The sequence below is a fragment of the Carica papaya genome, chromosome 5 (genome assembly GCF_054855325.1).
Source record: "Carica papaya isolate Zhongbai chromosome 5, ASM5485532v1, whole genome shotgun sequence".
In the NCBI taxonomy this organism is placed as follows: domain Eukaryota; kingdom Viridiplantae; phylum Streptophyta; class Magnoliopsida; order Brassicales; family Caricaceae; genus Carica; species Carica papaya.
In genome coordinates, this window is record NC_142313.1 from 41,989,323 (window position 1) to 42,003,291 (window position 13,969).

General features: G+C 37.7%; 1 protein-coding gene across 1 annotated transcript; it reads left to right on the forward strand.

Moving 5' to 3' along the window:
* The first annotated feature begins 12,265 nt into the window (after positions 1-12,265).
* On the forward strand, positions 12,266-13,881 carry LOC110821109 (SNF1-related protein kinase regulatory subunit gamma-like PV42a). Its single transcript, XM_022050840.2, has 3 exons — positions 12,266-12,753; positions 12,868-13,225; positions 13,321-13,881. The coding sequence occupies exons 1-3, from the start codon at positions 12,317-12,319 to the stop codon at positions 13,645-13,647; spliced, it is 1,122 nt and encodes a 373-aa protein (XP_021906532.1). The 5' UTR covers positions 12,266-12,316; the 3' UTR covers positions 13,648-13,881.
* Positions 13,882-13,969: the final 88 nt, after the last annotated feature.

The window sequence follows — 13,969 nt, forward strand, 5'->3', positions numbered from 1 at the left end:
GGTAGAGCCACCATGCTGAAAAATCTTGCTGCTGGTAAGTTTTTATTTTTCGACTTTTTTTGGCCAACTAAGACATCCTAACGTGTTTTTTCGCAGGGATGGGTATAAAACCGAGTGAAACTGACCAAAACTTGCTGAAAGCGACTAATCCAAGGCAAATCGCCGCCGTGCCGAAACTATAAAATTGGCTGGAAAAGGTTTTTAACACCGGTTTTAGATTTTTTTGGGTATTTCTAGGTACGTGAAGCGTGTTTTAATCTCCGCAGGAAAATTCAAGAAACTCGGGGACCACCAGTAGGCGTAGTAGGAGTTCAGTGTTTCGAACATCGATTCGGATAAGAATTTCTCACCTTATTCTCTGTTATAGAATTGAAGTTTAATTATCAATAATACGATATTTTACATAATTTGAAAAACTTCAAAAATTAATTACAGGTTATTAATGGAACCAGAACCAGTTATTTATTATTGTTTTCTTATTTAACTGATTGATTGATTTTACAGCTTTAAATGCATGATAATATACTAGAATTTGTAAAATAATTCAGTTGTGTTTCTTTGATGCATGTATTGTTTATCTTGTATTGATTTACGGTTAAATTGTAAAACTGCAAATTAAATGTAAACAAAAAATTGATTGATTAAGTGAATGAACAAATGGTAGTCTTACTAGATATCCTGGAAGATGGAGGACGGACCGAATACATAGGGAACCCTACCGTGAACGTTACCTCATACCGGAAGAGGTATTGAAGATTGATATTTTGACGCTCATACCGAATGGGGTATGGGGACGACCTGTTTCACCCTCATACCTGACGAGGTATTGAAGGATGATATTTTTGGCACTCATACCGGATGAAGTATGAGGACGACCAATTAGTTGACAAGGTTGGATGTTGGTTCGCACGTAGTGAGACATCCCTATGGACCCCCATAGATACCAGTAGGCAAATAAAAAGAAAAAATTATTATTTTTACTTACTTGAATATGAGATTATGATGTTATTGAGCTATTGTCTCTATAGGTCGGTTTTGAAAATCTCGCAACGGTAAATATGAAATAAATGATTTTACTTATGATAAATGAATTTACTTAAATTAAGAGCTCTATTGGTTATTTTCATGATTTTTACCAACCTTCAGTTTCTGTATCGGTGAGTAGTGTGATATTCTTACTGTACTAGTGTAGCTCACCCCTTCATTAACTATTTCAGATCAAGAGAACTAAGATCCATATCCCGATCAACAAGAGAGTTGTAAATAATTCACCACCTGAACTCCTTCAAAAGCTAGTGAAGGTCGTCATATGATGCTCAGTTGTTTACTTTTTATTTATTTCTTTGATTTTCGTTTATTCTTTTAGAAGGGATATTCCCGTAACCCCATTGAGTATTTTAAACTACTGTGTAAGGAATGTAAATTTTAACTATATTATTCTGCTTCCGCATTCAACTTATGATTTTATTTTCATTTAAGTTCCGGACAGTTACAGTTAGTATCAAAGCCATGTTCCTCAAAACTATTCCTTACACAAAAACCTTATAAAACACAAAAAATAATGAATTATCACTCAACCATTCTTTGTGAAATACAGGTACAAATGGATGAGGAGAGGAAGACCCCCACTAAACCAAGCAGCCCGGGAGAGTTTGCTTCGAGAGGATGTTCACCAACTATTTAAAATACTGGAGAGACTCATCGCTGCCCAGCAAGCTCGAGAGGAAAGAAGGGAGCTTCCTGAACCTCATCCGCTACCATAATTTGAGCCACCCCGGTACGATCCTGCTCCTCCATAGTAGCATCTGACACCACTACAGTATGGTCTGGTACCCCAACAGCATAACCCGACACCACCATAGTATAGTCCGGTGCCCCAATCGCATCACCCGACACTACCATAGTATAATCCGGTGCCTCCACCATACTTGCTACCTACATGTTGGTGGGAGAGGCAGACTGCTGGTGGTAATTCAAGTAGGCCACTTTGCCCGTTCCAATCACTTGGGAATAATTCTTGATGGCCTTCAATGTAGAGTACCTCCCAGAGCATCTCCAACATCTGAAGGAAATAGAGTTAGCATATCTGGTCTAGGGTGATATGACTGTATTAGAATATGTCTGAAAGTTCCTAGAGTTGGGTTGGTATTCTCCTAAGAACATGATGGATGAAGGCAGAAAAGTAAAAAAGTTTGAGTGGGATATCTATCATGAGATTAAACAGCAGTTGTATGTGTTCGAGCTTAGTACTTACTCGGTCGTTTTGGCCAAGGCACAGTTAGTAGAGAAGAATATTCGCATTTTTTGTCCAGCAGTAGGGAACCTTATGCCATCGGTTTCACATTGCAGACCAGCACCTACTGCACCTGTTCAGCAGAACAAGAGACCTAGGCCAATGACTCGGGCTCCTCATCAAATTTCGACAACAGGATGCGGTAGGACTTACCAACATTGTGGCAAAGATCATGGAGACCGACCCTACTATCGCCTCAACAATACTTGTCGTATATGTGAGAGTTTTCAGCATTGCACGAGAGAGTGCCGAGGAATCAGAACCAGACCAGACTTCCTATCCAGGATAAGACTTATAACCTCACTTAGCAAGATGCAGAAACCAACCCAGATGTGATACAAAGAACGTACACTATCTGTAATAATCTTGCACATGTTTTGATTGATGCTGGTGCCTCACATTCATTTGTTTCACATACTTTTACATCAAACTTGAATGTATTACCTGAAAGATTTAATTCTGTGTTGTTTGTGTCTACTCCTGAGAGTAGGACATTACTGGGAGAGGCTATATACAAAGCTTGTATAATAGATATAGCAAATAGAAAATTGAGTGTGGACCTTATAGAAATTGACACGGGAGACTTTGATGTAATCTTAGAAATGAACTAGTTAGTGGCGTATCAACCACTATAGATTGTTTTCACAAAAAACTTGTATTCAACCCTCCTAATGAAGAGTCATATACAAATTAATAAAATTCTTTAAACATTATTTCTTTATGGCAATTTTCTTATTACTAAGTGCTTTACCTCGAACGTTTTCTCTAACTATGCAAACATAAGAAAAAAATTTGTATTCGAAAGATTCTGGTAGTTCAAGACTTTTCGGATGTGTTTCTGGATGAATTACCCTGACTGCTAGTGTTGAATTCACCATAAATCTTCAACCAGACACCCAACGTATTTTGGTTGCCCCTTACGGCATGAGTCGTGTTGAGATGGAGGAGCTGAGGAAACAGATCGATGAATTGCAAGATAGTGGATTCAATCGACATAGCGTGTCCCCTTGGGGTGCTAGAGTCACATTTATAATGAAGGAGGGTGAGACATTAAGGTTATAGATTGACTATAGAGGACTGAATAAGGTCATGATCAAGAACAAGTATCCCATCCCTAGGATCGATGACCTTTTTGATCAGTTGCAGGGTACCCAGGTCTTTTCCAAAATAGACCTGCGTTCAGGTTACCATCAGGTAAAGATCAAGGCAAAAGATATTCCCAAAACAACTTTTTGTACCAGGTACAGACACTATGAGTTCCTAGTCATGTTGTTTAGATTAACCAACGCACCAGCCATCTTCATGAATTTGATGAACAAGATTTTCAGACAATTCCTAGATCAGTTCGTCATTATATTTATCGATGATATCCTACTCTATTCAAAAAGCAAAGAAGAACACACTCACCATCTGACTCAGGTTTTGCAGGTTCTCTAAGAAAAGAAGTTGTATGCAAAGTTGAGTAAGTGTGTGTTTTGGTTCGAATAGACTACATTCCTATGGTACATCATATCAAGGGATGAAGTGTTAGTGAACCTTAAAAAAGTTGAGGCAATGCTTGGCTGAGAAACATTGACCTCGATCAAGGAGATTCGTAACTTTCTAGGGATGACAGGTTATTACCGCAAGTTTGTAGAATGATTTTCTAGTCTTGCTGCTCCTTTGACTCGGCTCACAAAGAAAAACGTCAAATTTGAGTGGAACGAGGACTACAAAAGGAGTTTTTTAGAACTAAAGAAGCAGTTGACTACTGCACCTGTGTTGGCATTGTTGAGCGGGACATGTGGATATACAGTTTATAGTGATTCCTCCTACTTACGGTTGGGTTGTGTTATGATGCAGCATGAAGAGTCATGAGAAAAACTAACCCACCCATGACTTAGAATTTGCCGCAATTATCTACGCCTTGAAGACTTGGTGCCATTACTTTTATGAGGAGATTTTTCAGATCTATACCGACCATAAGAGCTTTAAATATATATTCACTTAAAAGGATCTCAACATGCATAAGAGAAAATAGATAGAACTTCTCAAAGACTACGATTGCAATATCTTGTATCTCCCGGGTAAGGGCAACGTGGTAGCTGACGCACTCAGTAGAAAAAGTACATGTATATTAGCTCACATAATGGTTTCAGAATGCAACGTAATAGGGGCCGCATAACAGGTACGACTTCAGGATCTGAAGAGAGTTATATGCTTGGTTCATCTGCTATTCAACCTGAGTTGATCCAGAAAATAAAGGAAGCCCAATCCACCGATTTCATCCTAACAGTCCTAAAAAAAGATGCAGAACATGGAGTAAATTCAGAATTTCGAGTCTTTACCGATGGATTACCTAGATTTCAGGACAGAGTGTGTGTTTTATGTGACAGTGAGCTGAAAAGAGATATCATGACAGAGGCTCATAACTCAAAGTTTACCATATATCCTGGAAGCACTAAGATGTATCAAAGTATGCGACCCACTTTTTGTGGAACAAGATGAAAAGAGAGGTGGTCAACTTTACTTCCAAGTGTTTGGTATGTCAGCAAGTCAAGGTAGAGCATCAACGTTCAGGAGAGCTACTTCAGCCATTACCAATTTTGGAGTGGAAGTAGGAACACATCATAATGAATTTCATGACAGAATTGCCTAGGGTACGCTTAGGACATGATGCCATTTGGATAATTGTGGACCAGCTTATCAAGTCTTCCCACTTATTGGCCATCAAGATAACCGACCCCTTAGACAAGATAGCAAGAATGTATATCCGGAAGATAGTCAGGTTACATAGAGTGCTAGTGACAGTAGTGTCCGACATGGACCTCAAGTTCACTTCTCGATTCTGGTCTAATTTTCAGCAAGCTATGAGAACAAAACTATCCCTTAGTACTGCATTCTACCCTCAGATTGATTGACAATCAGAAAGGACGATCCGTATACTAGAGGATATGCTTCGAACTTGTGTTTTTAACTTCGGAGGCCATTGAAATGATCACTTATCCTTAATAGAGTTTGCCTACAATAACAACTACCAAACAAGTATCGGTATAGTTCCGTACGAGGTGTTATATGGCCGTCCATGCAGATCAATGATCTGTTGGGAAGAGGTGGGTAATATAAAATTGTTCGGCTTAGATCTTGTGGAAGAGACTACAACCAAAATAGTTAAGATCAAGAAGAACATCCAGATGGCTCAAAGTAGGCAGAAGAGTTATGCAGACACCTGGAGGAGAGATTTAGAATTTGAGAAAGGTGATCGAGTATTCTTTAAGGTCACTCCTTTTAAGAAAATCAGTAGATTTGACAAGAGGAAGAAACTAAATCCCCGATTTATTGAGTCATTTGAAATCTTAAACAGAATTAACACTGCCGCCTACATACTATCACTACTTCTAGAACTATCCAAGATCCTTAATGTTTTTTATGTGTCCATGCTATGCAAGTATAACCCGGACCCCTCTCACATCTTGGCCCACGAGCCCCTTTCACTCTATGAGGATTTGGCCTATGAGCAGGTACCAGTGGATATTGTGGACCGAAAGAGCAGAGTACTCCGCAACTAGAAAATTCCCTTCGTTAAGGTTTTATGGCAGAATCACATACAGAGAGATGCTACATGGGAACTAGAATCAGACTTCAGAATCTAGTATCCCCAACTGTTTGATTGAATGAGAGAGACAAATTTAGTGGAACAAATTTCCTTTGGGGGGGGGGGGGGAGTTATAATATTCATGCCCAAAATTTAGCTTGTGATTAATTTTAAAATTAAAAAATATATATAAAAATATAATTTTTTTATTTATAAATTTTTTCTTAATGTAAAATTATGAAAAAATAGGTGGAGGATGAAATTGAAAATAATTTTTTTAAAAAAAGGGTGAAAATTTGGGTTTGGAGGATATTTTTTGAAAGAAAAATCAGAAACTGGGGATCAAAATGTAATTAAAGAAAATTGCGCCATGTAGGACCGCCAAGTTAGCAGTTCCGACGAACTGGAGTACGCCACGTGGCAAGACACACTCACTCAATTCCATGTGGGAGGCCACGCTGGCAATCCTCTTGCCCGAGATTAGATGGTCCGGATGCATTCTTGCGCGTGTGGACGGTCCAAATCCGTTCCCTCTTCAGATGCAATCGGACGGTCACGATTAAACGCGATGAACGGTCCAGATTCGTTTCCTCTTTAAATGCGATCGTACGGTCGAGATCAAATTGCAATAAACAGTCTAGATTCATTTCTCCTTTAAACGCGATTGGACGAACGAGATCAAACGTGATAAACAACATAGATTTAAGAGAGACGGGTATAGATATCTTACTTCGCACCAAACCCAAACCTAAGCCGCTAGCCCCCCGCCGGAGAAGAAAAACCAGTCGTCGGAGAAGAGAGTCGACCGCTACCTGTCGCCGCGCCGGAGTCACCTCCGACTGCTAAAAAAGGTAAAAAAAATTTATTCGCTCAAAATTTGATTTTGAACACCTCCATGACCAAATCGGAGCAAAAGAATCGGTAGATGAGGCGAAAACTGCGAGTAAAGTCCGGCAATGCCGCCGCGGGAAAAACTAAAAATTGCCTTCGATAAGCTCATTTCTAATTCCCGTTTGGTGCGATTTTTCCACCATTGTGTTCACCATTCCGTTTTCTATAGATTGACTGAAGAAAAATACCCAGCCGCGAAGGTGAGCTAGCGGAGCCGCCGCACTAGAAAATCCCGCCGCTGGTAAGTTTTTATTTTTTGATTTTTTTGGGCCAACCGAGACTCCCTAACATGTTTTCTCGCAGGGATGGGTATAAAACAGGCCGAAACCAACCAAAATAGTTCGAAAACGGCCAGTTTGAGGCAAATCGTCGCCACATGCAGCAGTGCTGTCGTCAGAATTCTAAAATTCGCCGGAAAAAATTTTTAACACCAATTTTAGGTTTTTTGTAGTATTTCTAATTACGCGAAGCGTGTTTTAATCTCCGTGGAAAAATTCAAGAAACCCGGGGACTGCTAGTAGACACAGTAGGAAGTTCAGTGTTTCAGACACCGATTCGAGTAAGAATCCCTCACCTTATTCTCTGTTATGAAATTGAAGTTTAATTATCAATAATACGGTATTTTGCAGAATTTAAAAAATTTCGAGAATTAATTACAGGTTACTAATAGAGTCAGAACCAGTTATTTATTATTTTTGTCTTATTTAACTGATTGATTGATTTTACAGCTTTAAATATATGATAATATACTGAAATTGGTAAAATAATTCAGTTGTGTTTTCTTAGTGCATATATTGTTTGTCTTGCATTGATTTACGGTTAAATTATAAAACTAAAAATTCAATGTAAACAAAAAATTGATTGATTAAATGAATGAATGAATAATAGTCTTATTGGATATTTTAGGAGATGGTAAACGAACCGGGTACATAGGAAACTTTACTGTGAACGTCGCCTTATACCGGGCGTAGTATCGAAGATTGATATTTTGGCGCTCATATCGGACGGAGTATATGGACAACCCATTTCACCCTCATACCAGATGAGATATTGAAGGATGATATTTTTGGCGCTCATATCGGACGGGGTATAAGGACGGTCGGTTAGTTAATAAGGTTGGATGTTAGTTCACGCGTAGTGGGACATCCCTATGGACCCCCACAAATACTAGTAGGCAAATAAAAAGGGAAAATTATTATTCTTACTTACTTGAATATGAGATTATGATGTTGTTGAGTTATTGTCTCTATAGATCAGTTTTGAAAATTTCGCAACGGTGAATATGAAATAAATAGTTTTACTTATGATAAATAAATTTATTTAAATTAAGAGCTCCATTGATTATTTTTATAATTTTTATCAATCTTCAGTTTTTGTATCTGTGAGTAGTGCGATATTATTATTAGGTTAGTGTAACTCATCCATTCATTAACTATTTAAGATCAAAAGGATCAAAATTCAAATTCCGATCAACAAAGAGGTTGTGAATAGTTTACCATCCGTACTCCTTCAAAAGCTAGTGAAGATCGTCCTAGAATTCTCAGTTATTTATTTTTCATTTATTTTTTTAATTTTCGTTTATTTTTTTAGAAAGGACATTTCCATAATCCCATTGAATATTTTAAATTATTGTGTAAAGAATGTAAACACCAACTCTATTATTTCGTTTCCACATTTAACTTATGATTTTATTTCTATTTAAGTTCCGAGTCGTTACGGTGATACTAATAATAAATTTGAATAATCAAATCATTAATCTCTCTTGTATATATCTGTGTATATATATATATATATATATATATATAGTTTGCATCATTCCTATATATAGAGTTAACGTTTCATTTGAGGATCAAACAATTTATTTTTCCAACTTGTATAAAATGTTGTTTTGTGATGGGTATATATATACTTACTTATTAATTACTACATCTTGTCTCTGTCAAATTTATTATCTGCTTCTAATTAAAAACAAGTTAAAAAAGGTCTGAGAGTTTGAGTTAATCCATTTTTAATTATTTGTATTAATCTTCTGATGAGACTGAAACTGAGACTGAGATCGTAGTCCAGAAAGCGCAGAAGATAGGGAAATTGTAAGGATCAAATTAAGAGGCAGCTGAACAGACCCATATTCTTATATGTATACATATACATACACACACACACACACATATAATATGCACATATAGCATAATATATAATAGAATTAAATATTAAAGGAGGTAAGACATGATTAATAAAGAGTGAAAGGGAAGGATAAGGGGAAGGTCACACTTACAACCAACTTCTAATCACGATCGATCTGCAGCAATAAAGGCGAGTTGGTGATGACGAAGTTATGTTTTGCATGTGATGATCATAATGTGTGTGTACGTATATATATATTTATATGCATGCATCTTTTTTTAAGAAAGTAAATCATAAGTTTAATCAGTGAGAAAAATTGTAAGATCCATGTCAGGAGCACCGCAGAGGACATCAAGAAGCTAAAAATGACATCCTATCTTTACCAACAGTGTAAGTCTAGTCACTAATGTTTTTTGCGTTTTACTTTAAATCTTATTAAAAATATAGAACTCCTCGTTGAATTATAATATTTAATTTAATAAAATTAAAATTTAATTCACTAATATATTAATAAGATTACGATAATTAAATTATATTAAATTCAAACAAATTTATTATGTTTTTAAATAACATTTTACAATAGTTATGAAATAATTAAGAGTAGAACAAATTAGAAGACGAGACAATTATTTATTTTATTTTTCATCGTCGATTGTGATTCCATTGGAGCAAAGATGAATTCCTCGCTGGGCACTTCCGAATTTAGTTTCTGCAAATCTTTTCATAGCATTTTTTGATAGAAGAAACTAATGCAAAGAGAAAATGGAAAACAGAAAAACAAAGACACTATAAAACTCAACACGATAATCTTTCTTTCTCCTTTCGTTGCTTGTCAATGTCTTGATCTGATGTTTCTTGCCCTGCAGGAAAGGTACGCAGGCAGATACGCTTGTTTCTGTTTAGGCGTTTTGATGTGCATGGAATACTGTTCGGTATCGTGGTTATATTTCCACTGTGTTTTTACAATGTGTTGAGGAATGGTGTGTGACAAATGATTGTTTTGAGAGAATTTGGAGAGAAGACCTAATTTCTTGTCGTGTTCTGGTTGTGATCGAAGTTTTTGGACACAGAGGTTTGCCTTAATCCACAAGAGGAATTATAAAAAATGCAGTCGATGCCTGACAGAGAAATAGTTATTCTCATTCTTGGAAGAAAAAGAATTCAAAGATGCAGTTTATGGACAAGGACTAGAGTCTTGTTTTATTACGTTTGTTTCTTTTCCTCATTGCTCCGAGTTTTTTTCTCAAATTTTCTTTTCTTTGAAATTGTATTTGGGGCTTGATTTTGCTTGGTTGACAAGAAAATTAAAGAAATTGAAGGAGAGGAGAAAAGACTACTTGAAAATATTAAAGATAACGTGCATTGAGTTGAATATAAAATTTTCCTTTCGATCGTTCTTTATGAACGTCCGGGTAATGTCTTTGTTCTAAAATAAAAGAAAAAGAAGATATTGGCATTGTCTTTATGTTTTACTTGTTCAATCAGTTTGGGGCCAAGTAATGATTACTTAAATGTTTTTGAAATCCTCTTTTCTCCCTCTAATTGTTTTGCCAATGAGATCTTTATGAAATGTTGAGAACACTTACAGCTCTTCCACAAGAATCTCGACACCTTTGGGGTGATCTTGCCTGCAAAAAGCAAAAACAAAAGGAACAATTATGAATGGAACAATCCTGAATATGGCAAGAGGCCAATAATCTCTCTTAATGTTCCAAACATGTATGTTAACATACATTTTTCGCAGGCAGGATCATCCGAAAGCTGGCGAGCTTCTTGCAGGGGAGTTGAAAGTGTTCTCAACATTTGATGAAGATCCTTTTAAGGAAATGGCCGTGCTTCTGACTTTAGGAAACTTAAGGTACATTAAATTCATATGTATACTTATAATTGATATTCTCATTGATAAGCATGTTGTATTAGAAGTATATGGTTTATGTTTTATTGAAATGGATATGATACTATAGTCAAGTCATTTGAACACTTGTTATGCTGAAAAACAAAACCTCAAAAACAAGTTAAAACTATAATTCAAAATCTTGCGAATGCTCATTTACAATTGAGTTCTTGATATTTTTGCCAACAACTATTACAAAAGGCCTTGGTGCAGGGAACTGGAGGATGAGCTGTCTCCAGCTCTAGTAGGTGAGAGAAATCATCAACACAGGAATGCTGGAAAGAGAGAGAGAGAGAGAGAGAGAGAGAGAGAAGAGGCAAAGGCAAACAGATAGAGATGTACAAATAACCCTACTAATTGCTATCAACAACAGGACTGAATTTGTGAAACTAAAACGAAACTTTCTTTACTAGCCATGGGGAAAGCAGTGTATGAGCTTTTAAGGTGATGGAACGATAAGTTGACTACAAATTTAGAGATATTTGATATCAAATTACTTTGGGAAAAAATTTCAGGGAGAATGAAAAGCTCTCCAAGTATGGAGATACTAAGTCTGCCCAGAGTATAATGTTTCTTGAACTTAAAAAACTGATCGAGGCAAATCCTCTTTTCCATAGTAAGCTTCAATTTCCAAGCTCAGAAAACTCAAGGCTGAGGAAGCTAATCAATCAGAGGTGACATGAGAAAAAGTCATATCTTGACAATTAAATCTGTAAAATCGTTGACTGCCAATTGAGATTATTTGTCATCTTTATTGATTTTCAGTTTAAACTGGCAGCAGTTCCTTTGCAAGCATCCTAGGCCTAATCCTTGGGGGCCAAAAGTCTTTTAAGACAGTGGGTTCCTGGACAACTGTGGTTTAGATCTAATGCTTTTACTCGTAGATACAGAAGATAAGGTATAGATATACTAAGTAGAAAATTTAGTAGAGAGGGAATTAATTAGTAGAGCTGAAGTTTCAGAAGCTCTCAGTTGCAGGGGATGTGATTGTTGATTTGATAACGAAAAGCAGAGAACTGAATCTCTCTCTCTCACTCTCATTTTATTTTGGTCTTGTTCTATGGAGCATCTAATATAATTCCTCCTCGTAACGAGCTCCGAAAAGGGAGCACTTTGCCGCTGAGCCACACAGGCTCCGATCTAATACAATTCCATGCGTCCATCCTCAACTAGATTCCACTATACATCGCTAAAAAGGAGGACCTGGCTTGGAAAAAGTCTACTCTATTTCATTCAAGCTTTTTAATTAATTAAAACTCAAGAATCTATGTCATTCATACGAGTAGTCCATATTATTAAGAGAGACTAAAAAGCCGTACAAGTGCCACGTGTTGCTCGAAAGAAATTACACACTGTCCTCTTGCCAGGTGGCCAGGCAAAACACCGCCATGCAGCTTCTTTGAAAGCTAAAAGCAGACACGTGCACCCGCAGTATGCACAACCACACTTTATGGATCCGTATTCAAATATATATACGTATACGAGTTAATCCATTAAGGAATTACTCTCAAAGCCCAATCGTCTCGGCAACAAATCCAAGATGCAGCAGCAGCCACCGCGAGAAGGCGGAGACCAAGCAATCCCACGGGAGTTGGGGGACGCTAAGGTTCGAGATCTGATCGCCCTACTCGGGAAAAGAAGACTAGTAGAGGTCCCTTACACGGCATCTCTTTCGCACACCATGAACGCCCTGGTGGCTAACCGGGTGGTGGCAGTGCCCGTAGCTGCACCACCTGGACAGTGGATCGGCGCCGGAGGGTCCATGATCATGGAGGCTGATAAGCAGACGGGTGTCGTACGGAAGCACTACATAGGAATGGTCACGATGCTGGATATCCTAGCCCATATTGCCGGTTCTGGAACCGATAATGGGATTGACGCTGGTGATCTTGATAGAAAGATGGCGGTTCCAGTCTCCTCCATCATTGGCCATTGCCTTGAAGGCCTTAGCTTGTGGACTCTTAATCCTAATACCAGGTCACTTGATAATTTAATAATACTTTGCAGATCTAATGCATAAATATTTGAATATGTTTTTCCAACTTATTAATTTGTTATGCATGGAAAATGTGTGTGTGTGTGTGTGTATAGTCTAGTGGACTGTATGGAAGTGCTGAGCAAGGGAATCCACCGAGCTTTAGTTCCAGAAGAAAGCCATACTCAGGAGCTGGACGTTCCAGGAGTTGAGCTTGTGGAGTCTGCATCGAGTTACCAGATGCTGACACAAATGGACTTGTTGAGGTTCATCAAGGCCAATTCGTCTGCTTTGCACCATATCACCTCTCGCTCCATAACAGAATCAGGAGCTTTAAATCAAACAGTTTATGCCATCACCAATCGCACCAAGGTCGTCCAAGCCATCCACTGCATGAGAGCTGCTCTGCTCATTGCCGTCCCCATTGTCCAGGCCTCCGAAGCAATTCAAGAGGATTATACCCAGCTAGTAAACGTAAGAATAATTATAAATGTATGATTAAGCGATTGACAATTATTATATTTTCGGGGATTGTAAACATTGTATGTATAATATTTGTGTGTATGCAGGGGAAAGGGAGGAAGCTGATAGGAACATTTTCGGCGACGGACTTGAGAGGATGCCACTTGGCGACATTGGAGACATGGTTGCCACAAACCGCTTTGGATTTTACAGAGAAAGTGTCGACGTTGCAGGCAGGGCCTCGGGCAAGAGAACTGGTGAGTTGCAGTGCGGATGAGTCTCTGGGTGAAGTGATTAACAAAGCAGTGAGTAAGCATGTTCATAGACTTTGGGTTGTGGACGAAAATGGCTTTCTTCAAGGTCTTGTTTCTCTCTCTGATATTATCAAGGCCTTGAGGGCTGCTTTGGTGTTCCCCAATTCTCAGCCTTTCTGATCATCAACCCAATTGCCATATATCATATATCAGATGTTAGCTCTCTCTATATTTTATATGTATGTAAAAATCTTCAAGTAGAGTTTTTTAGCTTTTGTTTTCAAGTTTTGTTGTGCTTGTGACCAGGATGGATTCTCAATCTCTGGGAGATAGTGAAGTCATGACTATATTGTAAGGATTTTTCCCATTCCTGGGACTTTTGGTAATTGGTAATTAATTTTCATTTTTATTAAATTAGCCTGATGGAAATTTGTATTAATTGTTTTGAGACATTCACTAAATGATCTAAAATTAGTTGTGTTCAACCTCGATTGTAATAACA